At 32.9% G+C, this 26,690-nt stretch overlaps 2 protein-coding genes across 2 annotated transcripts; both read right to left on the bottom strand.

Annotated features, from left to right (window-relative positions):
- LOC133186292 (serine/arginine repetitive matrix protein 1-like) lies at positions 1-5,839 on the bottom strand. The gene is made up of 2 exons (XM_061321514.1): positions 4,697-5,839; positions 1-222 (listed from the first exon to the last, which is right to left on the bottom strand). Exons 1-2 carry the CDS (start codon positions 5,837-5,839, stop codon positions 1-3), a joined length of 1,365 nt encoding a protein of 454 aa, XP_061177498.1.
- An 8,870-nt stretch (positions 5,840-14,709) lies between these two features.
- On the bottom strand, positions 14,710-16,025 carry LOC133186462 (uncharacterized). Its single transcript, XM_061321705.1, has one exon. The coding sequence runs from the start codon at positions 16,013-16,015 to the stop codon at positions 14,720-14,722; it is 1,296 nt and encodes a 431-aa protein (XP_061177689.1). The 5' UTR covers positions 16,016-16,025; the 3' UTR covers positions 14,710-14,719.
- Positions 16,026-26,690: the final 10,665 nt, after the last annotated feature.

Here is a 26,690-nt window from a genome sequence, read left to right as displayed (position 1 = left end):
TCAAGGAATAAAAGAAGCATATCGGATTTTGTCTGTCTGCTTCCTTTCCCTGCTCACCACAGGGGTTTTGGAGGCACTATAATGGAACTGTGACCGAATAAACGGGATCCGGTCTGCTGTTGGCTGAAACTTTCGGTGTAGAGGGCGGTGTTGTATCCGGTGATGCTCTTCCTTCATCCACCCTCCACCCACGCGGATAACAACGTCCGGAGGCGGAGGCGGCTGCAAGTAGAAACATTAAATTAGGGAAATTAATAATTGTCTATTAAGATAAAAAAAAATAATAATAATACACATGTACTTAGAATTAGAATAAATATATAAAAATACATAATTATAATTTTTACAAGACAGCCTTAAAAGATATAATTTAATATAAAAGAAATCTTCTTCATTCTGAGGGATCTCAATACATCTATTACTCGTACACGTCGAACGGCGTCTCTTTAATTTTGACATCCTATAAAATCAAATTGATCAAGAAGGTATGTGCAGTTACCTTCCTTTGTGTGAGCGTATCTACATGTACGAACAAATAAGTTATTGTATACCATATCTTAAACACACTGGCGGTTCCCATCTAATTTTGCCAACGACAAAATGATGTCTATATATACATAGGTCCACCCCTCTATACTAAAAGTATAGACTGGTAAACCTATGTAAACATCATTTCGTCGTTTACAAAATTAGATGGGGCGCCTATGATCCGTATCAGAAATTTAAAGATTCTGTCATCCAAACATATGCTTAGGTATGTTCCTTTTTTCCCTTAATCTATTAATTATTCTATATACCGTTTCCGTGGCAAATCCCCCCCCCCCCTCCCTCTTGTGTGTGTATTTGTGAATATTTTGCCTGTTTTTGGAGGAATTATCAAAATTCAGCATGAAAATTACTCAGTATAACTATATGGAGATGATTAGAGTTGTACCTTTGGTTTACGAACGCGTGGTTTTATTACGGGTTTTTCAACAAACTCGGCTGGAATAACGTCGGGCTCGGAGCCGATTTCTAAGCGGTGCAAGGAATCGTCTCTCACCACAAAATCATTCGTGTTTCTGGGAGAATTTTCCGTCTGTGATTTAGATTCTGTGAATTTAGCTTCGTCTTCCGGTTGATAAGGAAAATTATTGCTTTGGATCATTTCCAATGGGGCCGGGTTACGTTCTCTTGCAGAGACATATTCTTTCTCTTTGGTATGACGGGGCGATGTGTACAAAATCTCAAGGCTTGTCTCGCTATTCCTCGAGCAGAGTTTGCGCGTTTCATTAGTCGCCGGTTGAAGGTCCGACGTCCATTCACTTACATGTACAGGTTTGTTTTTTGGTTTTCGGAACACCTTGGGACTTTTATGTTCTTTTTCAGTCTGAATGCCTATAGAAGACATCTCACTTTTTAAACGGACTGACGACTGCTCTTCTCCTAGATACTCGAAAGATGCGAGTTCGAAAGTTTCTTCTCTGTTTTTGCTGTTTCCCTCTTTCTGACTTCGGAAATCAGATGATCTACTAGAAATGCTCCGGGTAGAAGGATAGGTCGTACATCTTCCTCCTAAATTTCTTACCGAATCTTGTCTCTCTTTTTGGAGTTTCTCGCGATTTGATTCTTTATCTCCAGAATTCCTTTGTTTATTCCAGTCTTTGCTAGATGTTTTCCCCTCTCTGTTGTTGAACCAGTAGATAATATTTCCGTCAAAAGAAGTGTCATAGAATTTAGTATTGTCTTTTTGGCGTAGTTTTTCATTTACTTTCAAGAAACGATTGGATTCGGGGGCAACCTTTTCCTTTCGTTTAATAGACATGTTACTTGTAGACTCTGAAATTTCAGATTCGTGACGCCAATATGGCGGAAGAGAGCAGGTGACATTTTTTGACAAAGGCAGTCTCCTATTCCAGAGATGCTCTATCATTTCACTCCCAGAGGGCGCATATAACGGCGGAAGTTTAGTTTGAATTCCTACATCCCTTACAACTGCCTTTGGTCGTGACTCCTGAACTAAATACCTCGTACTCATTTGAACAGCTACCGTTCGAGTTCCTCTAGATTCATCGTAGTACTCTTCAACATCGTATGAAAATCTCTCCGAGTCATCGCCATAAGTTTTACTGGAATCGTAAGAGGATTCTGTAGAGTACGTGCCGGATATACTACTCTCTGACTGATTATCAATATCCGGTGTCGTTCTCTTTCGTATTCGATACAAATCTTGCCTCTGGTGATCATAGACAAATGAGAAATCCTTCTCTAAACGTTTATGCCTTACCGCCTCTGTAAAAGAGTTCGACAGAATCCTAGGGTTATAAATAACTTGATTGGCATTTTCTCTCGTCTGCGTCCCAACATCTCGAACTTTTGAGAAGTACCGATTTGGTTCTAGGATATAGTGTGTTTTCATCTGTACCCCTACATCACGTGACCCCGGTCCTGCGGAGCCATATTGTTCACTGTCGGCCCGTCTCTGAATCCGCTCTCCCACGGAATCCTCATAGGATTCCCCAGAAAAGTCCCCCTCCTCCTCTGTCGACATGATATCGAATTAAATTCAAGTATTTTACCTTAATTTTATCTTTAAGTACCATTTGTTTCAGAGGAACAGTTGATCATGATATTCCAACGTCTGTGTCACCAATTAATGTCCTTCTTGATTTTACCACTTTTAAATATCCTTTTAAAAGCACAGTTCCTTGACTTCAGACAGAATAGAACACTTAGAAAATGCCATGGAGATGACGTTTTTCATTGTTGTGTTTGTTAACACAATATTTTCAACTATAGAATCCAGACAGGATGCGGATGTCTAAATGTTGCTAGGGTAGTATAGCAAGGAAGTTTATAAACATATCGATATTCCCGTGAAGATTTTATTTACGACACAGATATTCCCACAACATAAGAGCCATTCAACCCTCTAGCTGAGGCGTTTAAAATGGAAATAATTTGACGATTTAACAGCTATACAGAACATCGTATCCTGCTCTATAAGGTGTAGACAGATTTTGATACAATCTTAGATAGGAATTTATTGTACACTGTGTCATCTATTCTATAGGACGATTTGTTAACATTATGCGCAGAAACAAATCGATATTTGAACTAGCTGTCGTGTACTTAAGATGCAATGCATGATATGTACACCGTGAGAGAGAGAGAGAGAGAGAGAGAGAGATTGACCAGATTTCCTTTGAGTTTCATTGTATTGACAATTGCTTTTTGATGACTTCAATTTTTATATATAACGCCCTAAAAAGAAGATGATTTTGAATTTTTCTTGATCACTGTATAAAATGAAAAATATATTCAAGAGGACACTTGTTTTGATTTTATTTTTTTCATATATAAAATTTGAAATTATATTTTAGTAATCCTGTAACAGTTTTAAATTAATTTCATCAAAAATTACAGATATTGTACATTTCAAGAAAGTACATGTTCTTTTAATGTTAGAAAATGGCGCAAGACTCAGTCCAAGTTTATCTAGGAGATAACGCCAGTTGATTTAATTAACACTTTGAAAATGTATCACAAACCGTTTTTACTTTAGTTGCAGTTTCAATTTGATAAAACTGTTGGTTTAAAGAATAAACTGACTGAGACAGAAGCAACTTGACACTGTAAAATGTCTAGAGTTAAGGATTGTATTCACGATTGACTTAGGCTGTGAAGAATCAATAATCTAGATCTGTTTCAATGAGTATATCAATAATTCTTACAAGAATAAAACATTAAAAAAGAAGTAGACACATTTCTACTTTAGATCAAGATTATATGGCTACAGAATTGCCATATGTTGACAGATAAATATAATTGTATTATTCTATCAGAAGACGAAAGTGTGACTTAATTTCTTGTGATAATCAGAACCAATGTATTCAATATTTGTTTTTTTTTTACTCTGACATTGAAAATATAAATGAATAAATAAATAAAATCACAAATTACATTTAGAATTCCCATGTGTATATTTGCTTATGACATTAGCAGTTTATTATAAATTCTGAATAATGAATGCTCTTATGCGTGCGGCTTACATAGCAGATGTTTGTAAAGATTTAAATATCCATCTGCGATAAGATTAATTCTATAGAATTCAAATTATTCATTTAATTCGATGTTCGATCGCAATCACCATCTCTTGTATAGATTTCAAAGTCTTAAAAAAAATTTATAGCTTTTTTAAAATTCCTCTGCCATAGTAATGTGTCCAGATTAGCGTAATTCATGACCCCATTTATTCATCTAATAGCGTATAGATTCAGAAATGAATATTTTATGTTTAAACAAATACATTTTACATGTACAAGTGTATTCAATTTGTGCATTTATCTTTCTTGACAATTTCTCTCTGTCTCTCCCAATAAAACCAATTATGTGAGGCCATCTTTAAAAAAATGTTTGCTTGCCCCTTCCCAACTTAAGATTAAACAAATGAGTGAGTAGGTAGGGGGATAAAAAGAAATGAGTATGTAGGTAGGATAATTAAAAAAAACTAAAAAAAACTTACAAATATGAATTTAAAATAGTAGTTAATGGAATAGGTAATTTTGGAAAGAAAAACAAAATGTTGCCTGAAGGTTAAAATTCAAGTATCGAGTCATTACATTTTCAATCGGTGGGTGGGGAGAGGGCTAGCATACTTTTTTTTTTAAAAAAGTTGGCACAAAAAATAACCATACATGTATCAAAGGAAACATACCGGAGGCGGAGGGATGTATTTCCGCTTTGGACCAAAACTCTGGGGTCGAACCAATGCTGGAGGTGGGGGACGGAGGTCTATCTCTTGAACCAGAGGCGGTTCCGGTTTTCTCTCCACTTCCTCTGTAAGCACCGGTGGCGGATCTTGCTTCACGACCACTTCGATTTCATCGTCAGTGTTGGGTTGTTTTTGTGGTGATTCCGCTTGAATGACTGCAGTTTTGTATCTGTCTTTTGGGAGCTTTGGAGGACGACCGGGTTCTGGCACCGTTTGTGTCACAGCATCATTGGTAAATATTTCCTCCCTAGGTTCCTCTGGTGGTGGGACGAAGTGAGTAATCATTTGTGTAGCGACATCACGAGAACGCTGGGACTGATATTCACGCATGCGATTTTGAAACCCTCGCTCGATGAGGACTTTCTCTGACCTGGTATCCGTTGAACCCGAATCATCACTTACAGTACGATCCTGAACCGGGGCTCGGCGAACAATTTCTCTTACTTTTCTAACTTCGGCATATTCTGGTTCAACTATTCTTCTTACTTCTGCATATTCTGGTTCAGCAGTGCGCGCCCTCTCTTCCACATATTTAGTCTCAGGTTGTCTTCGGATAATTCTCCAGGACCCTGGTTCTCTAGAACGGAACTGCCTGGCTTCATATCCTTCGATAGAATCGGGGGATTGACGACGCCTTATGATACGTCGCCGAATGGTTGGGGATCTTAGCTGGTCACGTGATGATACACTGTCTGTTATGGAGCACGTGCTGCACGTTTCCGATGTATCCGTGAAGCTGCTGGGTGACTCACTGCGCGTGATTGTAGAACTTCCTGTTTCTGAAGAATAGGAGCTTGATAGAGACTGCGCAGGACGGCGAATCACATATCTCACCGGTCGTGACGTATATGTCGGGTTTGAAATTGACCTTATCACTCTTCTTTCCCTAGGTACTTCCGCATCGGAGGAATATCTGGTTCTGTATGATGGGTGACCAAGCTGACGTTTTACGATTACTCTCTCCTCGCTGTCTACAGGTCTGCGTCTCTGGACTCTGTTTACCGTGTCCCTAGGTCGTAGAAGTTTTCCTTGGGAGTACGAAAACACAATTTCTCTCCGGCTACTGACACTCCCTGAATCAGACATTTTTTTTCCTCGTCCACAAAAAAGTATCTTAAAATAATTTAGAAAATTTTATCATTTCATTAGGTTTAGTTTTAGACTTGAACACATTCAAACTTCAAATTTCTCTTAAACGTATCCAAGACGCACCAATTATGACACTGTTCAATAAAACGTTGAACCGCTCAGACCTATCAATTCATCTACCGGGTTCCCAGCTCAATAACGCAAGTTTTTCTAAAGGTTTTAGTAATATAGTGGTATAAGCGGCTTATACATCCATTGATTTCGGCGCATTAAGAAAACAGTAACTTTAATTTAGCTAAGTTTATACCCCATTGTTTAAATATCCACAAACGGGTGTTAGTATTAGAAGGCAGACACAGTACGTACAATAAAACATTCCCGTCGTTTCATATTGACCTGAACGTGGCGTGCACAGGGTGCTGGGTATTGTGTTACTCGGCACCAGACCAACTCTGAGTTCGACAGAGCTACTCAAACATTAAATAACGATTACACTGTTTTTTAATAAAAGAAAACGGCACTTAAAAAAAGAGAGTGAATAGGAAAATTGATCAGATGCCTGAAATGCCAATATTTTATCTTTGATGCTTGTCCTTTAAAAAAAAGATAAGTAATATATTGGAAATTATATGAAATTATATTATTATAAACAACAGGAGAAAAAAATGTACTGATAAAATAAATGATAACCTCTCTACCTTCATCTACAATACATGTGGCACTATTTTCTTTCAATAGTAAGAAAGTACATGTAATAGACTTACATGAAAAGGGATTATTGACAGAACCTTCTTATTTAGAAATTTTGAATATGATACACTGAACTTATCACGAAGTTTTTCAGTACATTTCACATTAGTAGAAAAGTTTTGAAATTTCTTAAGGTTTAAGAATAACATCGAGGTAGAGTAATATACTGCAATTACCTTAAAGCAGGAGATTTTTTCTTTAATAATACATGTAATCTATTATGAATGCACTGGGTCGATGTCAAGGTGTGGTGACGTTTAGATTTTACCTGTTCAAGTTTTCACTTTTACAAGAGCCAGCAAAAAAAAAGAGAGGAAAAAAAAACAGTATATAGATGAATATTTTTTATATGTTATTTTCTTGAATATTTGGAAGATAAAAATCTAGTCACAAAATGATTTTTATTAGTTTGATTTCTCTTATAAGCAAACTTCTGTGAAAATATAAATGCGAAATCTACACACTTCTACTGCTTCTGCGTGCGCATTTTGTCAAGGAACCGCTTAGCAAATGCAGCATAATGGTTACGATGCCTCACTGTTACAGAAGCATAATATGATTTATTCATTTCTATCTTCTTAACTGACGAAGGAAGTCTACAACTAGGATGAAACAAAGAAGGAATGACGGGATGTCTGTCTGACAGAGGTTTCCACTTTCGGTCGACAAGGCAGTGTTTCTGTTCATGGTAATTTTCTTTCATCCAGCCTCCGCCCACGCGTACCAAAGTGTCATTTCGGGGCTTGATTCCATGCTGTAAAGGATGAAAATGCTACAATTTTACCAATCATTTAAATTATTCAATCTTTATTTTTTATAAACATATACATTAAGACGACAGTTTCCGAATTTTAAACCTCATAACTCATTAAAACTCTTGTTTAGATACAATATCTAATTAAATTGGCGTAACAGAACAGATTAATGCTTTGTACCAGACGAAGATATCATAAGCAATATTCGCGGAGCGCACATTATCTCTAAATATGAGACTTTTAAAGCTAGGCATTTTTGGTATAAGGCTTTTAAAATTGACAATGAAACATTCTACGTTCCTTACAAAATTATTGGAAAATTAGAAAAAAAAAATGTATCAATTGTGTCAGTTTACATGTGTGGCTTATATCCTTCCGGTCAAAATCAGAAATAAATTGATGTCTTGAAGTTAACATTGAGGTTAAGAACACTAACCTGTACCTGAACCTCCCCAAGAGGCGTGGGTTTCCGTTCTGGTTCACATTCAAAATCAAGTTCAATCCCCGGGGGCGGCGTTGGCTGCCGTTGTTCGATCAGAGGTGGTACTGAGAGTCTCTGCACCTCTTCAGTTAACCTCGGGATACCTCCCGCCACTACCTCAATCTCGTCATCACTGACCGGTTGGCCTTGTGGAAAATCTGCATTAATAACCGCAGTTTCATTCTCTTTTGTTCTACTGTACGAAAATATTGAAGTCTGTGTTTCGACATCATGCAAGTCTTTGACTTTTCTCTGATCAAGTGATGATATACAATACGTAATCATTTGTGTAGAGGCATTTCTAGAAAACCTTGGGTTTGTTCGGCGCAAGGAGGCTCGAACGATTGGATAAGCATTTCCATTGTCCGATTCGTCAGGTGCTTGTCCATTGGTGTCCATCGGCATTTTCTTTACAGTTCTGGATAGATAATCTTTTCATAAATTTCCTGAAGGAATTCCGGTAATCAATTTTTAAATGGATATAAAGACAAGAATTCGCATGTTCTTTTAGCACTTTCTGATGACATTGTAATAAGATCCAGAAAATTAGTATTACGTCCAGTCCTTGAAGGTTTCAACTCTTTGATTTCAAATCATTACATAATCCTCTCCATTTTTCTTCGTGAAATTAAAAAAAAAAAATCACGTCTAGCCTTTTTAAAATGCGAAATAAGTAGGTCGTCAATCCATAATCAATAGTGCTGTTGCTACTGCTAAACCTGGATGCAGAAATGCACACACAGAAATTTGAGATGAAAACGACGCACAATGCCAAAAAAATTTGTAAAAGGATCCAGAAAGAAATTCAATAATTTTTGGTAGTTTTACCTTTGAGGCAATATACAGGTGCACCCCACATCCTACTTTCTGAATGGTAAACACTGCATGTATATACTACTAAAATACTAGTCCATGTATCTGACTGTTACGGTGCATTGAGCTAAATAATGGTCACTGATATCGATTACGCATAGAAAAAAAAATCTGCATTCAATATTTAAATTGAACATATTACGAAAATGGCAAATATGACTTGAAGATTTAAAAAATAAAAACCAAGTTGAATAGTGAATAGTTCGTTTTAGAGCGGTATTATGTATTCTAAATAATAGAGCATACAATGTGAATCGCCTATTTGATACATCCTAAATAAATGTTATCATTAATTAAAACAATACATTATTTTAGTTGTTACATGTACATAATCTTAGAGGCATTGTGTGTGATGGCACACTATTCAAAAGGTGGCAATTATCAGTTGACACTGTACATTAATTAGTGTATCTCATACATGCACCAGAATTATTTTTATAGGATATTATTTAAAATAAACTCTTTAAAATATTCTTAAAATTAAATCTGATCTAAAATAAGTATGAAAATTGATATGTTTGGTAATACCTACTGTGGCCACACTCTACCCAGGGTGTAATGATTTGAACAATTTAGAATCTACGCTTCCCCAGGATGCTTCCTCATAAGTTTCAGCTTTTCTGGTCCAGTATTTCTTGAGAAGAAGATTTTTAAAGATTTTTCCTATATATTTCAATGTAAAACTTCCCTGTAAGGATTACCTATTTTGGCCCCCGCCCTACGCCGAGGGTCATCATTTGAACAATTTAGAATCTGTACTACCATAGGATGCTTCCACATAAGTTTAAGATTTTCTGGCATGGTGGTTCTTGAGGAGAATATTTTTTTTTTTTTTATAGATTTTTTCCTATAAATTTCAATGTAAAACTTGGATTCCCTATTGTGGCCCCGTCCTACTTTCGGGGTTCATCATTTGAACAATTTAGAATTTATACTACCCCAGGATGCTTCCATATCAGTTTCAGATTTTCTGGCCCAGTGGTTCTTGAGAAGGAGATTTTTTAAAGATTATTCCTATATATTTCAATGTAAAACTTGGATCCCTAATTGTGGCCCCACCATATTCCCGGCGGTCATTTTGAACAAATTAAGAATTTAGAAATTAAGAAACTACACCACCCCAGGATGCTTTCACATAAGTTTCGGCTACTCTGGCCCAGTGGTTCTTGAGAAGAATATTTTTAAAGATTGGCCTATATATATTTCAATGTAAAACTTGGATTCCCCATTGTGTTCCCGCCCACCCCCGGGGTCATCATTTGAACAATTTAGAATCTACACTACCCCATGATGCTTCCACATAAGTTTCAGCTTTTCTGGCTGATGCAGTGGTTCTCGAGAAGATTTTTAAAGATTTTTCTTATATCTTTCAATGTAAAACTTGGATTCCTAATTGTGGCTCAGCCTTACCCACGGGGATCATCATTTAAACAATTAGAATCTACACAACCATAGGATGCTTCTCCGTAAGTTTCAGCTTTTCTGGCCCAGTGGTTCTTGAGAAGAAGATTTTTTTTAATCACCCACCCTATTTTTGTCTCTTCTTGATTAACTCCCCTTGTTAGGGGGCTTGGCCCTTCATTTTAACAATTTAAACTCCCCTTTACCCAAGGGGTGAGCTAAAAGCAATTACATAAACATGAGAAATCAGAGACAATAGTAATTTCAAACAAAGCCAATCTACATAGTCACCCTGTAATCAGAACTAAATATGAACTATCACTTATTTTACAATATTTGTTTAATATATTATGATATAGATAAATGTAACTGTAAAGGTTGACCGGGGTAAGAAACATGCCATAAATAATCAGTTCACAGTACTCGACAGTTACGTGTATTTAATAAATATAAATAAAGAAATGCAGCACAGATGGGTACGACATAACATGGTGTTTAAACTTTAACATTTCACAAACTGACCAATTACATGTACCCCGACGCTCTCAATCAGGAGAATCAATTACCCCCAGATATGTGAAAACACCAACCTATCAACGTTAAAGCAGAGGTTTTCAAAATTCAATTTATGAAAGAATTTTTCGTCGAAATTTACAAATATTGATTTATTTCGACTAACCGATTATTTATATTTTTTTAAACCGAGTACCACCGTTTCGACCAAGAAATCGGTTAACTGATTACAGATTGCCATCCCTAATTATTACTTTAAAAACTTGCATTCTTTGGTGTTAATTTTTTAAAGTAGTTCAATAATTGGGAAAAACAAAATAATGATAAGATGTATTTTTCATCAGATAAATAAGATTTTGAGAACATATTATGCAGACACATTTATCATAACTTCTCTTTGTGTAGATTAATTCGAATTCACGATAAATAAGTAGCAACATACATTGTTAATTTTTAATTTTTTAAATAAATAACATGAATTAAAGAAGAGAAACTATCAGTCCTCATCTCATTCGAAAAAATATTATTCTGCATAAATCAAAATAATGATGAGTTTTAGTGCGTTGAAAAAACAATACATGTACATGTTAATGATTTAGATAAAGATCAAAAAGATTTTATCATATCCAAAACGCAGTGAACTTTGTTTTACTAGTATTAAAATGAAATATGGAGATGACTAACACTGATCAAGCTCAAAAGTCCATTAAAACAATACAAATCGGGAGCAGAGCAAACACGACCTCTAGAAACATCAGAGGAGGGATCAAGTACCATGGAGAAGTAAACATCCCCTATAGACGGTCACACCGTGTGCTCCTTGTCATGATTGTCATGAAACTAAACAGCGTGTGCAAATACCTCTCTATTTGCAAAAGTTCCAGTTTGCCGTTTGTATGTCTGTTTTTAACCTCGAGTCTGTTGTCAATGCAATTTCAGATTAATATTGCTTCATATTTACCTGCTTTTCAAAGTATTTTTTAGGGATCTGACATCGATATTTGATCTTTTAATAACAATTTAAACAAATGAAAGACATTAAAATCTGTAAGCACTTGTGGTTTGTGTATATGATAACTTATCCTGCTTTAGATTGAGTTACATGTAGCCCTTTATAAACGATTACTTTTGTAGTTAATACATAATATGTATATTCCCTCTTCCAGAAAAATACAAAATTTTCGAAAAACCATCTATAAGTCGGACATAGAGTTTTGGAATAAAATTAAACTCCAAAAAATCCGACTTATAGGCGAGTGTATACACTGTACATGTATGTTACTGAAGTCTTGATTACCGTAAACATCCAGTTGTCTGAGATGAATAGATGCACGTTATTGTAGGGCTCACAGAAACTGGCGATCTTTGAAATTTCTAATTGGTTTACATCCCCATCTTAGAAATTTGAATTATTGCTTGTCAGCAATTTAATTATTTGTTTCCGCCAATAACGTCTATTGATCTTTAAAATCGTAAACTAATTATTTGGAAAGCTGATTTAGATTTCCACGCTAAATAAAGCATGATTGATAGAGTGAGGCAATATATTTTTCAACTTGTTACAATTGAAATGTTGTCGATTTATCATCAATTTCTTTAATTTATTATGACACTTTCGATAAAAATAGTTAAGTATGATTTTTTTAATGATAAAGAAATTTTTAATTAAGAAAATTTACATGTAAATTGGTAGAGTTAAGATGAATACCCCACAGAAAATAACATTTTCCTGTCATAAAATTTTGTTGAGGCTTCATATTTGTAAAGGACATGTCAAATGATAAATCTTTTCTCTTGAAATGTCAAGCTGTTCAAATTTGAAATATATGAACGAAAATGATAGATATATTCAAACATAATAAATCTAAAATGCAGTTTATGGATGTACATTGAAAGCGCTATCAAAAAAAAAAAAAAAAAAAAAAACTGACTGTAGATGCATCATATTTGACTTTTCACTGTCATTCAGTACAGATTTTTCAAAGAAAAATATTTCAGATGAGATACATTTGAAATTTTCATGCTAGGCGTGGTTTAATTTTTGAAAATATAAGGATGGATCGCATGTTTAAGTAGCCATATTCCGACCTTTAAAAAGTTTTGCTTGATATAATGAAATATATGGAGGTAACAAACAGTATTCAAGCTCAGAAGTCCATTAAACAATAGAAATTTTGGAGCAGAGTGAACACGGACCTCTAAAACATCGGAGGTGGGATCAGGTGCCACGGAGGAGTGAGCATTAATAACGTAGAAATAGTTTTTACTGTGGTTGAAAAGGGTTCGACGTGGAAACTATACAATTTTAGGGTAAATAAACACAACAAACGTATACATTAGTCGTAAACCACACGATGAAATTTTAAGTATGGATGTTACTGGACTATATTTTGCTAAAATAGACCTTCTATAATCAATAATTCGAAAATTCAAACATAATTTCGCTGAAAAGACCAGAAAGGTTTGTGAATATAATACATGAGAGCATTAATCATTTATGAGAGTTGATGTATTACTTAACACACGAAAATATAGGTTGATTTTGATTTATAAGGTAAATAAATAATTCATTGAATAATGATAGAAAAAATACACGTACATAATAATCTAAATTCTAACATATTCTTAAGATTTTTCCATAAATTGATTTAAAAAAAAATACAACATATATTTACTCATTGTTTCAGTACATGTAAAGTAATCTTGTTAAATATTAAATTACGTATAAATGCTGATTTTAGAATATTTCCTATTATTCATATAGAAACATTTATAATTTGAATTCTTCCACGATTATGGGTATTATCAGTCAAATAAGTTGGAATCTCTTAATTAAAAGTTCAACATACATTTTTATGATTGTATACATTAATTCACAATGATGAAGGGTTTCATTTAATGACAGTCGAATGCAGATTTAGTTTAAAGAAAGATGCATTGAATATACATGTAATTCACCTACATATGCTACACTGTTTTTCAAAAGAGTGCTCCGATGCTTTTAGCATTGGAGAAGTAAGATGGCTCTTCATACATGTAGTTCAATATGGATGTGGATATTAGAAAGAAAAAGTCTAATTCTGCACAACTTTATACAGTTTTATAACGTTCTTTTAAATAAATAAATATTAAATATATATAAAATTTGAGATTATCAAAGATTAAAAAAACGCCAAGGTATAGAAATAAAAGTTTATTATAGAAATAAATGCGAATATGTGAGTATTTATAGATTATAATTGTAATCTTTGGCCTTAACATAATCTTTCACAAGAAAACGAGAGTGAGTCATATTCTGAATCTATTGACATTTCTATAAATGTCACTTCTATGGCACCGCTCATGGCACCGCACATGACACCGCTCAAGACATATTAAAACTATATAATAGTTACATAGGTATGCGGAGTGAATAAGTCATATTCCGAATCTATTGACATTTCTATAAATGTCACTATCTTCCACTCCTATGGCACCGCTCATGGCAAATAAAAATAATAATATAATAATATATTATAATATTTGAAAAAAAAACAAACATTTGCCAAGAGTTAAAAAAAAACAGTGTATATTCTAGTTTGAAGATATTGAGAAAAATGAGACTTTATTTAATGTATAACACTGCTAAAGGGTTATAGAGATTATATGTTAGTTAAACACAGTAGTAGAATGTCAAAGAATACAATAAATCAGAAGGGTCCAAAACCTTCCTTACAGAAATATTCTAATGAGAGAAATTCATAATCCAACATTTACGTTTTACTATATCTATTTTTATACATTAAAATGGCATCTTGATTGTTAAGATGTTTTAGATGTTTTCTGATAATGAATAATATTATCAGCAGTCCCTATATACAACAAGTTCATAAAGCAATTATTATAATAAATATTTATGAAAAAATATGAATAACAATAACTTCCTTTGAGTGGTTACAGAACGAAAACAATCAATATTATAAAAAGTTTTTTTTTGTTAATTGATAATGGGATTTTTTATATCACAAAGAAGACATTAATAACTTAACATCAAATGTAAATTATTTAAATTTGTTGTTAATAATAAAACAATAAAGTTAAACTGAATACATATCCTTCTATGTTTTACACGTCCCCTTTAGTCTGACTTTTATCGGCTATTCGTATTTCATGTAGATTTGAGTGAATAAATCGCTGACTGTTTTCAAGAGACAGGATTTTCTCGTTCACACTGCTGACATTTTGATGTAAGAAATCTATATCCCTTTGTAATTTTAACGCCACAGGTGACACCTCCGTTGTATCGCCCTGTTGATTCCAATCGTCCCTGTCGTCGTTCACGGCCTGGTATGAAGTTCCATCTGACTGATCCTTTCTCACTTCTCCTTGATTGATCACTTCACTCTTGTCCTTTAGTATTTGAATCAATTTGCCTTGTTCCACATATTCTCCTGTCAATGTTCTAATATCGCCACTTTGAACTCTATTCTCCTCTTTCAAATTTTGAATTTCTTCGTCCTGCTGATCATTTTTTCCAATTAATGTATTAATTTGTCGATTTATTGCACTGTTTACATTTTCGAGCCCCCTTGCTTCTCTTTTCTGATTTAAGTTACTCTGAGATATCTGTTTTAGCTCCTTTTTTATCTCAAAATTCTCATCCACAAGTGTTCTGATCTCAGCTTCAGTCTTCGCATTTCCATCAAGAAGGGTCTTTACATTCCTATTAATCTTATTTTTGTCTGCAATAACCGCATTTATCTTTCTTTCTTGTGAAACATACTTTTCATTCAGATTCTGAATGTTGCGGTTCTGTTGATTATTGACTTCCTGAAAAGTATTTGCTTTTCTATCTTGTTCAATGTTTTCTTCCACTAAAAACTTCACATTCTTGTCTAACTGGGACACTGTGTTTGAAATGGAGTTAATTTCTCTTCTATAAGCCGAAGACGATGATTGTAAACTTTGAATGTCTTGTCTTTGATTTATAATGTCCTGCGATAAAGAGACAATTTTTCCATGTAAGTCTTCATTTGACTTTGATAAATCAATCGTTGTAACATTCTGTAATGATAATTTCTCATTCAGAGCATGAATGCGGAGATTTTGTTCATTGTTAACATCCCTGAGGCCCTTTATACTAGATCGTAAAGCACTTACGTCCTGCCTGAGTGCATTTATCAACACTGTGTGCTTTTCTCGTTCTGCTTTTAATAATTTTATATCACCGAGTACCACTTTCAAGGTCTTCAAAAGAGTAATTTTCATTGTTGATTCACGTTGAAGATGCTGACGAATCATTTGTAACGCAGCATTCGGTTGTGACGTCATGGATTGCTGCGCATTAATACACAATGCATGAATCAGAATACAAGCACAGTATCCAAGCATCCAACACGTTGTATTCATTTTAAGAACCATAAATCCATGCTACAATCTGTATATTGTCCTGAAGGTCAGGTTGAACTGTATGTATTGATAGTAGATCTTTGTTAAACATTTGTTACGAATGGAGCACATTCCTCGTTCATCGTAGAAATGAAATCTTTCTATGAAATCCATCTTTTATTAATCGCCGTCAGAGATGAGAGATGAACACGTATCAAAATTCAATCAGCATATTCATGGTGTTGAATTCATTAGTATTATTTATATTAATCTTATGCATCAATGAGAAAGTGGTTTAAGAAAGAGTGACACATCTCATCTACATAACTTTGAAATCTGATGTAAATGTTAAATTTTAAGACCTATGTTCCGAGTAGGTATGAATGTGGTTCTCGACGTATATACATATACATAGGTATTATAATGATAGATTTTTGCGGAAAGACAGTCATTCACATTTCATAAACATTAAAATTTTCATAAAAGGTCAAATTCACAATAATATACAATATTATATATTAGTCAGTGTCATTGAATAAATAAAATCAGACGTAATTTTAAAAGTTTATAACTTTGAAAACTATATCAGAAATATCAAACTTGCATAAAAATGTAGTGCTGTAATTTTTTTTTTTTACACAGCTAACAGATAAAAAAAAATGCAATTTTAAGTTTAAATTTTACTGGTATATTTAAGAGATCGTTTGTAATTTCTCTAACTAACGAAAAGTTTCAATTATCTTTATTTCATCGTCTTACTCGATCCCCTCCCCAATCACGAATCATTATTCCTGCATATTAATGTTTCAAGTATAAAATAATTAAAACAAACTAATTCGTTGGAAAATATTAACATAATAATGTATTTGCATACGAATGCCTTATGTAAACTACATTAAAGCAATAGGAAATGAGCTTGTATGTTTTGTCAATATGACATTTAAGAAGACAAAATTCCAAAATAGCTACAGCATATGCAAAGCAATAAAATGGTTTGCTACTTCTGGATTGCTGTGAAACTTGTTTTTATTTCCGTGATTCCTTTTCAAACTAATCATCGGAGCAATTAATGTGTAATTTATCACAGCTTGTCTCTTAGCAAAATTTAATTAACACTAATATTTTCCTGTCACGAACATTTTTCAATTAATTTCCTTTGGCGTCATTGTCTTAAGAAGAAAAATTTAACTAATTATTCACATATAGCTTTTTTGTTTATTTCTGAGGAATTTATAATGTTTGATTGGCAGATCAAATGAAAATATAACAAAGATTCTCTCTCTTTCTCTTTCTTTATTGGTTTTCTTCAATTTGGACAGGAGTAATGTGATGTATTTGGACAGTAAAATGTTTTGGTCGGTTGTTTGTTTGTTTAACGTCCCTTTGAAAATGTTTCACTCATATTGAGATGCCACCGCTTGCCGATGGAGGGCCTCAAATTCAGACCTGTATTCGGCACTTAAGGCCTTTAAGCAGTGATGGTTCTTTATCGTGCCAACACCTACTGCGACACTGGACATCGGTTTATACAATCTCATTCAAATGATTGGTCTCCATGCCCCCCAGTGGGATTCAAACCCGTGACATAAGAATCAACTCCTTCCTCCGCGACTCTAGAGCAAACGTCTAACCACTGCTCCACGTAGGCAACGTCAGGAAAATGTAAATTCGAAAGTAACTTGCAAATAGAAAAAAAAACCTATTGTTGGATTGCATGAAATTCCTCTATGTTTCACACGAGAGTTATGATTCATTTATTGCAAATTAAATATCAAATGAATATAATTAATGAAGCAAATATATTCATTTAAGTTTAATCTGGAATGAACATATAATATTTAATCATTTTTCAAGTATTTGATGGCATTGCAACTTTCATCATATTTTGATTTTAGCCTCTAGTGAAATATCTGAAATAAGTGTTTAATCACGTAACATTGAATTATAATGGACAAAAATAATGTGCACAAATTTAATGGATTTTGTAATAAAAATCTAAATATATCTGTACCATATTGTTTTTTGTTTTTTTTTATTTTTTATCAGTTCGGATAAACAGAAAGGGTGTTGTTTTTTTTTCTGATGCAAGCTCTTACCTGTATCTTATCACTTTAAGGTATGTCACTCGTCAGCTTTTGAGAAAAGTTTTGTCAGAACCTCTTACTTCAAAATTATTTATTACAATTCAATTTTATGACATACTTATATTAAACAACGCAAATTATACATTATTCAATTAAAAAGAAACTGCTCACAAAATTATAAAGAAACAAGATCTTTGAGTGACTATTTCTTGTGGTGGAAGGATATTTAGAAGATAATTCTTCAAATCTACATTTATTTGATTTAATATCTTTGAATTTTAGCCCTACATATTATTACTCGGAGAATTTTTCTAGGAATGTAAAATATAGGTTTCAATTAATACTTTTAAAGCAAATTTTACACATTCACTCAACAGAATTTGCCAAAAAATGAAGATAAATTTCAGAAGTCAACATTAAATTCTTTTTGTTTTTCGTCTGAAAATCGCATATTTTGACCAGTATCTCAATATTAACGTCATTGACCCCTACTTTTTCTTTCATTATTTTAAATAATACGATACATTCAACCGATCAGCACTAAAGTAATAAAAATCTGGATACAAGAAAATATTTTATTTGCCTATTTAGATTTTGAATACCCCAAATATGATATTTTTTAGTGCAAAAAGGTCACACAATACTTAACGCGCATTAATTTGCAGGATTTTTCAATAATAAATATTATTCAAACTAATTTACATAAAATAAGGTTATATTTATTGCCATGATTACATTTGGTAAAATATGATAAAGGTTAAAGTGATTAACATAAAAGTTACAACTGAAGTGCAAAAAGGTCAAGTTAATTGTACCGTGCTCAGTAAGGTACACACTGATCCCAAATTTTCTCTGCGATTTTGAGTTATACTGTATGAGAAATTATTTAAAATATACTTCTAAAAAATCCTTGATAACTCATATCACGATTGACATACCTTATAGTCATTATTTGATCCGTTAATATTTGTTTAAAAGCAAATGTCCTGCTTCTAATACAATTTAAAAGTTAAAATTGATAATGATCATACTGAGATTCAAATGTCCTCTCTGGCATTTTCTTCTATAATTTGTGATCGCAAATTTAAGAGTTCGGACAAATTCCGCTTCACATGAATACAAAAAAGGTCTGCTAATAACGGGGTGCAATTGGTACCCATGGGAATTCCAATAGATTGTTGAAAGACCTGGTCTCCAAAAAACACATAGATATTGTCAATCAGAAACTCAAGCATCTTTTTAATGTCAACTTCAGAGTAGTTGTGTTAAAGAAGTAGGCAACTCTTCATTTTCTTTCTTATGCATTAACGATTCCTATCGGCTTCTTAAAATTCCTGAAACTAGATCTTGGATGGCAAGTGCCTTGATCCATAAGATATTTTTAGAAGAAAGCCTTGCAAAATCATATCATTACATGTATGTTTTATTATAGCATTTTTTTTTATCGGACCCATCAATGCGCCATCAATTGATCACATATAAATCACTGCAGAGGTTTCTTCTATATTAATCATACATAATCTATTCTTGAAAAAAGGTTTTCAAAAATGTTGTCTATTTTGTTCCATGTGCAACTTTGATATCCAAATGTAGTTCAATTCTACCCCTGTAGATAATGATGTGTCGACATTACCTGAAGATGATTACATGTTAATCTTATTAATCAAGGACTTGGTGTTCTTCGGAAGAAATTTTTTTATATAAAATTTTTACCAATATATTTACATGTAACCTTCGATTATGGCCTTATCGTATTCTTGGGTCCATAATCTAAATTAACTTAAATCTACACTACGTAAGAAGGCTTTTATATAAATTTCATATTTTCTGGTCCTGTGGCTCTTAAGAAGATTTTAAAAGTTGCCACCAAATTTTCACTAATTCTTAAGTACTTTAAACGTTCTTTATTGTACTCAAACTTTTAAACCTCAACAATAAAATGAGATGTGACATTTCATTTCAGGAAAGAAAAAAAATAACTCCCGTCTATTCAAGAATGCATTGTGGTAAATAAGGTTGAAATGGACTTAGTGATCAATTTTCAAGTCGAAGAGTCATAAGATTACAGACTGACGGATAGACAGACAGGGTGACACCAGGCAAAATGTGATCAGGAAATCATACTTCAGCATTTAGCTCGATTGAGCTTAAATGATGAAATCTTCAGGAAGAGCTCCAAATTCCTATAGAAATAGTGATGCGAAATCAAAATGGAATACAAAAATTGCACAGTAGGGTAATGGGGAATTACATTTTCGAACCCGGAGGTTTATTCTTATAATAAATATTTATTTTTTTTGTTTAAATGATTCATATACTTACACTACCGCAGACCACAAGAAAGAGTTGATATACTTAATGCGTGTGTACATCTTACAAGGTTTTTTTGTTCACTAAATTACAAATTGTGGTTAATATTTTATTTATTCCAATCTTATAGCTTATAAATGAAATAAGTAAAAATCTAATTAGAGATACATGAATTGGTAAACAATATTTCATGATTGACACATTTTATCATAATTTCAATCATTTCTGTCATTTTGCCCATTAGTTAATAGATGAACATGTAATCAAATATTTTTTCTTGAATAATTCAATAAACTTGGTAGAAAATTAATCATGGACATCTGTTCCAGATAACTTGTTTTTGTCTGGTAATTTTTTTTTAATTTTCAATGTTATATACGCTATAATATGCAAAAGAAAAATACTTCATCGATGACAGAAGTAGAATTTTTATAATTTAAATCATTATTTTGAAAATGAAACAATAGAAAGTGTGATATACATGTAGACACCTTATATATTGTTACAAATCAAATTACATGTATATTTTTGAAATAGTTGTCTTTATCTATTCAGTGGGGAGAAACAGATTCTTCATCATTCATCTCAGATGTCTTCCTTCCTTCCTTAAACTGTTATCATATTCCAGAAAAAAATACTAATATCTACATCACGGATTTTAATCACTCAATATTAATTAACAATTAGCTCCAAAAACATTAAAAAAATCTTAATTTCCTATGTTTCCATAATTCCTAAAATATGATGCGTTATCAACAATAATTAAAAAAATTGTTGATTTTATTAAGAATTTAATATGTTGACTATTTCATAGCAGATATTTAATTATTTCTGTTTTTTGCAAAATTTTATTTTTTCTGTTTTTTGCTAAAAACGCCCTTTTCTTTTGCACAATAAAAAAAAAATACAGCCTTGAAGATATAAAATTCATAGCTAGTCTCATTATTGTTATTGAACTTTTGAAAATATTTTATGTAAAGTCCAGATTTACTATAGGTATGTGAAATGAAAAGATCTAATAAATGCCATATTTTCAGGATTATGATAGTATTACTTTGAAAATAATTCTCTTATAATCGACCAACAAAGTAATATGGTAGCCAATATATCATCAATATTTTTACTGACGTCAAATGATCTTAAGAAATTGACCTTTAATACACTACTGCATGTTTCTTTTCTTTTCTTTTCTTTTTAAAATTTTCGCTGATCTTACCTTAGGCATTATTTTTGATAAGTTTCACTTCAAAATATAAACAAATGTCAATTGATCATTTTTCATCCAATTTCGAAATATATTTTTAAAATTTGAACATTGCCAATAAAATGTTCATGAATTTAGTAGAAAAAATCTTATTTGAGTACATGTGATAAAGACGTTAAGTGATATCAATGCTGAATAATTTATTCCAGGATTAATCATATGTATTATTTAGATGATTTATATGTTTACACTGTCATATACCAGAGTAACAGTTATATTTATATTTATGTACGTGATTACAGTTCACAACGTCCTCTCCTGTTTCATTCATAGTGGTTTTACTAAAGACGTAGATCATTTTGTGGTTCCATTTTATTAATGGTAATCTCCTTCAATGAAATATTATAAATTTTAGTTCAATCTTACTAGAAATTAAAATTGGCCAACCATACTATATGGTTGATAAAGTTTGATATTTTTACTTCATTACTCCTGCATGATGTCCTGAAAACATAATTCCGTTTATAAACTGACAATCATTAAATCCTTCAAGAAATGTTCCAGTTTTTCATTTTGGTATATTATGCCAAAAACAGAATATAAAACTTTGCATTTAACCTTTTTAACACAATCGGCGTTAAAATTACAAACGTACATCAAAATTATATTTGTTTAAAATCGATTTCTACCATAAAATGATCAATTAGATCTACACGGCCATCGGAAGTTACGAGTGTGGTGTGCATGCGGTAGCACAAACTTTAAAAAACAAACGGAGTTTGAAGTATGATTACAACAACAAAAAATAAATATTCATCTTTTTTTTAAAGTTATGCTGCTATACTTTTGATGTGTGATAGGTAAAAAAGAATAACTTTAAAAATGTACCATATGGTATCCATTTATGGAAAAAAGTCTGGCTGAAAATAGCCCTGAAACTACCCCCGCGTCCACCTTTTCAGAATTTTTTTTGAAGACCCTGCTTTAGACAGACATTAACTATGCATTTTTTCTTTCTATTTTAATTATTTTTATTATATATATATAAATTTTATTTAAAAAAATGTTTTGTATGCAATTGTCGTCAGAAATACTTTTTAAAAAGGTTTTGTCCGTGAAAGGTAATAAGTCATGAATAGTGATTGATAAAATTAACATTCTCTGTGGATCATCAAACCCTATTTTTAACAATGACTCACATCCAATGAAAGCTCATCATGAAAATTAATTAAAAAAATAGAAATAAAATATAATCTTTTACAACTTCTATTGAAAATATTGATGTATCTAAACAAGAAACGTGATATGAAATGTCAACTGAAAGTTTCACAGCAATCCAGAAGTAGTAAACAGCTAAAATAAAAAAATAAAAGATAAAATATTGGCTTTGAAATCTAGAATACTGTCTTTGGATATATTGCTGGTACTATTGCTTAAAGCAATCCTTAATGTGTTGTATATATTTTATATAAAAACAGGGGTATGCATCTCATCTGGTTGATTCTCTCAGAATATATCGGAATATAAAAGTGTTTTATCTTACCTGTATTATAGTTCACTGGCACCCTTATATATTCATGTACACTTTTGGATATCCTAGAAACATATAGACCAATTTTAATGCTTTTTTGAATGCCATACCTTGGAAATATCTCCATGCTCTCAAAGTCATTAACAATCACCACGGTCATAAAGATATTTGTTTTAGGGTCGTTCCTTTTTAAGAGAGTTTTGGAGCTTGGTACTTTATGTCTTTATTGAAAGTGTGGAAATATTTTGTGATGAGAGCATATAATCCGAGGCCCCGTGTCGAAGTAGGTGCTGGCACAAAAAAAAGATCCCGTCGCCCGCGTGGCACAGTGGTTAGAACGTCTGCTCTAGAGTCGCGGAGTAAGGAGTTGATCCTTACGTCGCGGGTTCGAATCCCACTGTGGGACGTGGAGACCGGTCTTTCGGTTTGACCGTATAAACCGACGTGCCATGTCGCGGTAGGTGTTGATACGAAAAAGATCCCTCACTGTTCAAAGGCCGTAAGTGCCGAGTAGAAGACAAAATTTGCAGCTCTCCACCGGCAAGTGGTGGCGTCTCCATATGAGTGAAAAATTCTCGAGAGAGACGTTAAACAACATACAAACAAACAAACAAACAAAAAAAGATCTCTCACTGCTAAGTGCCCAGTACAGACCTAAATTTGCAGCACTCCATGCACCGGCAAGTGGTGGCGTCTCAAGAATGAAAAATTCTCAAAGGGACGTTTGACAAACAAACAAACGAATGATATCAAAATGTTTTGATGCCACTGTAGTTTCTGACAAGGACCCGTTACCTAGAAAAGGATCACCTTAGAAACCAGGTGTAAATAAATGAAACAAGTTTTAAAACCAAACCATTTAGGATAATAATTAATAGGCGAAAGACAAGCTTCAAAATACTAACCTAATCAGATCAGTCCGCAAGAATTTATTGGCCACTTGCATAAATGAGACAAAATTAAAATTATACTGTCCTACAGACCAAGTATGATAATAGAATCTAAACATATTGCAATAATATGCATACATTGCATTCATACCCAAAAACAGAAATTTGCTGATAAAGATGACATAAACACATTCTAAATGTAGGATTGCGAATGTTCAATTTTCTGAATGTCATAATTTTTTTTACAGAATAAGGCATATATGCATGCCATAGTTGATTTATTGACATTTAAATTTTTATGCCCCCGTGTCGAAGATTTTGGGAGTATATAGTTTTTGCCCTGTCCGTCCATCCGTCTGCCTGCCTGTCTGTCTGTTTGTCTGTTTGTCCGCAAATATTTTAACATTGCCCATAACTTTTGATTGAATGGAGCTACTTTTTCATATTTCACATGTGTATTCCTTGTGACAAGACCTTTCTTTTGTTACCATCGTATTTGACGTTTGATCTTGACCATGGAGTTTGACCCAGCTGTTTTGCAAAATTTTACTGAACTTTAACCTTAGCCATAACTTTTGAACGGTTGGTGCTAGGGCTTTTATACTTCTCATGTGTAATCCTTGTGACAAGACCTTTCTTTAGATACCATGTAGCAACTTTGACCTTTGACCTAGGAGTTTGACCTACTTTTGAAAAACTTAAACCTTGGTCATAACTTTTGGATGGTTGGTGCTAGGGCTTTCATACTTCACATATGTAATTCTTTTGACAAGACCTTTCTTTGGATACCAACAACTTTGACCCATTGACCTTGACCTTGGAATTTGACCTACTTTTGGAAACCTTTAACCTTGGCAATAACTTTTGAATGGTTGGTGCTAGGGCTTTTATATTTCACATATGTAATTCTTGTGACAAGACCTTTCTTTGGATACCATCGACTTTGACACTTTGACTTTGGAGTATGACCCACTTTAGGAAAATTTTAACCTTGGGCATATTTTTTGAACGGTTGGTGCTAGGGCTTTCATATTTGAGATGTCTATTCCTTGTGACAAGACCTTTCTTTGGATTTCAACAATTGTAATCCATTGACCTTGACCTTGGAGTTTGACCTACTTTTAAACCTTGGTCATAAATTTTGAACGATTGGTACTACGGCTTTCATATTTCACATGTGTATTTCTTGTGAGAAGGCAATTTCTTGAGCATCATTAATTTTGACCATTTGATCTTAACCTTGATGTTTGACTTACTTTTGAAAATCTTTTTAATGGTTGCTTCTAGGGCTTTCTTATTTCACAGGTATATTCCTCGAGACAAGACCTTATTATGGGTACCATCATGTTTGGTATGCATTTGAAAAAGTTTAACCTTTGCTACAAGTTGCCACACGGGGGCATCAGTGTTTCACAAACACATCTTGTTTTTTCTCTTTTTCTGTTTTTTTTTTTTTAAACAGATACGTTAAAGCTGATTTCAAGTTTGTTTTTACTACATGAAAGAGACAAAATATTGAAAAGAAAATAAATAAACGAATGGAAATAATTCACAGATTATTATAATATTAAGACCATTTATTTTACTTAATTTAATGATAACTGAAATTTTCCCATAAACAAGATGAGCTGTCTGATTTTATCAAAGTTAATTATTAATAATATGTGAGAATGGACACCTTTGTTTAAGAGCTTTTCTCTGTAATGACTTGAGATTTTATTTAGGAGCTGTAACAAGCATTTTATAGTCGTAGAATTTTTCCAAACTCTCTATGATTAAAGTCTTTGATACTATAAACCCTAATCAGGCAAACATTGGTTGCTATGTGTCATGGTTACCATGGCAACGTGCCCTGAAGTTTGAAAATGAGTCTTATTTCAAAAACAAAAGCAATTATAAGTTGAAATGTAACCAAATATTAGAGGAAGATCCTTGTAACATATACCAAGGAGGGATGGTGATATTTCTTATTGGTTGGCAATGGTTGCCATGTTTTAATACCTTAAAGGGATATTCAAATTTACGCTCTGTATGTTTAAACCTGATTCTATTTTTTTTTAAAGCATCTAATTGGTGATTTCAAAGTTTTAAAGGCATTGGTGAGGTGCTAATTTTCACTTTTTCAAAAGAGAAGCAAATTAAATTCTTTAAAAAGAGTGTTGCTATGGAAAGATTAGCAGAAAATATGTAAAAAAAAGCTGAAAAATATTTCGTTTCCTTGGATACGTACCCTTGTATATAGATACCCAGAACTTTTATAATTGATATTAATTTTATGAACAACTAACGTGACTTTCAATTATGTCTACCACTCAATCTGTAACTGGATGCAAGAAGCTGATTGATAGGGTATAAAATTGCTAGAAAGTTAATAGAATCGTACATTTTCCTTTCTTGGTAACCATAGCAACATTGTTATTTTTTCATCAAACTTTATCAATATAATATATTCAAGTTTAGTTATATCAGATAAGTATAATTCAAGGTGAAACAAATATTATTATTTTTTTATTAAAAGGTAACTAAATTCCTAAAGCAGCAAAAAGTCACTTTAATCCACTGATAGGTTGTTTCCTTCAAGTTGGTTACACTGCAAGGAAGCAATCAATCCCAATTTTTCTAACGCTATCTGATTTACAAAGTTTTAACGATGTATATTTGCCAGTCTAGAAATTCTTAAAAGAAAACA

Source organism: Saccostrea echinata, unplaced genomic scaffold (assembly GCF_033153115.1).
Source record: "Saccostrea echinata isolate AGI-Se365-2 ecotype Australia unplaced genomic scaffold, CSIRO_AGI_Sech_v1 ptg000013l, whole genome shotgun sequence".
Classification (NCBI taxonomy): Eukaryota; Metazoa; Mollusca; class Bivalvia; order Ostreida; family Ostreidae; genus Saccostrea; species Saccostrea echinata.
Note: the sequence above shows the minus strand (reverse complement) of the source record. Positions and strands in the feature narration are given on the sequence as shown.

Excerpts from the sequence above, each read along its gene's own strand:
- LOC133186292 (XM_061321514.1), bottom strand. The coding sequence starts at position 5,839 with ATGTCTGATTCAGGGAGTGTCAGTAGCCGGAGAGAAATTGTGTTTTCG. Across the intron at positions 223-4,696 it reads AATACATCCCTCCGCCTCCG|CCGCCTCCGCCTCCGGACGT; the intron begins GTATGTTTCCTT and ends TTCTACTTGCAG.
- LOC133186462 (XM_061321705.1), bottom strand. The coding sequence starts at position 16,015 with ATGGTTCTTAAAATGAATACAACGTGTTGGATGCTTGGATACTGTGCT.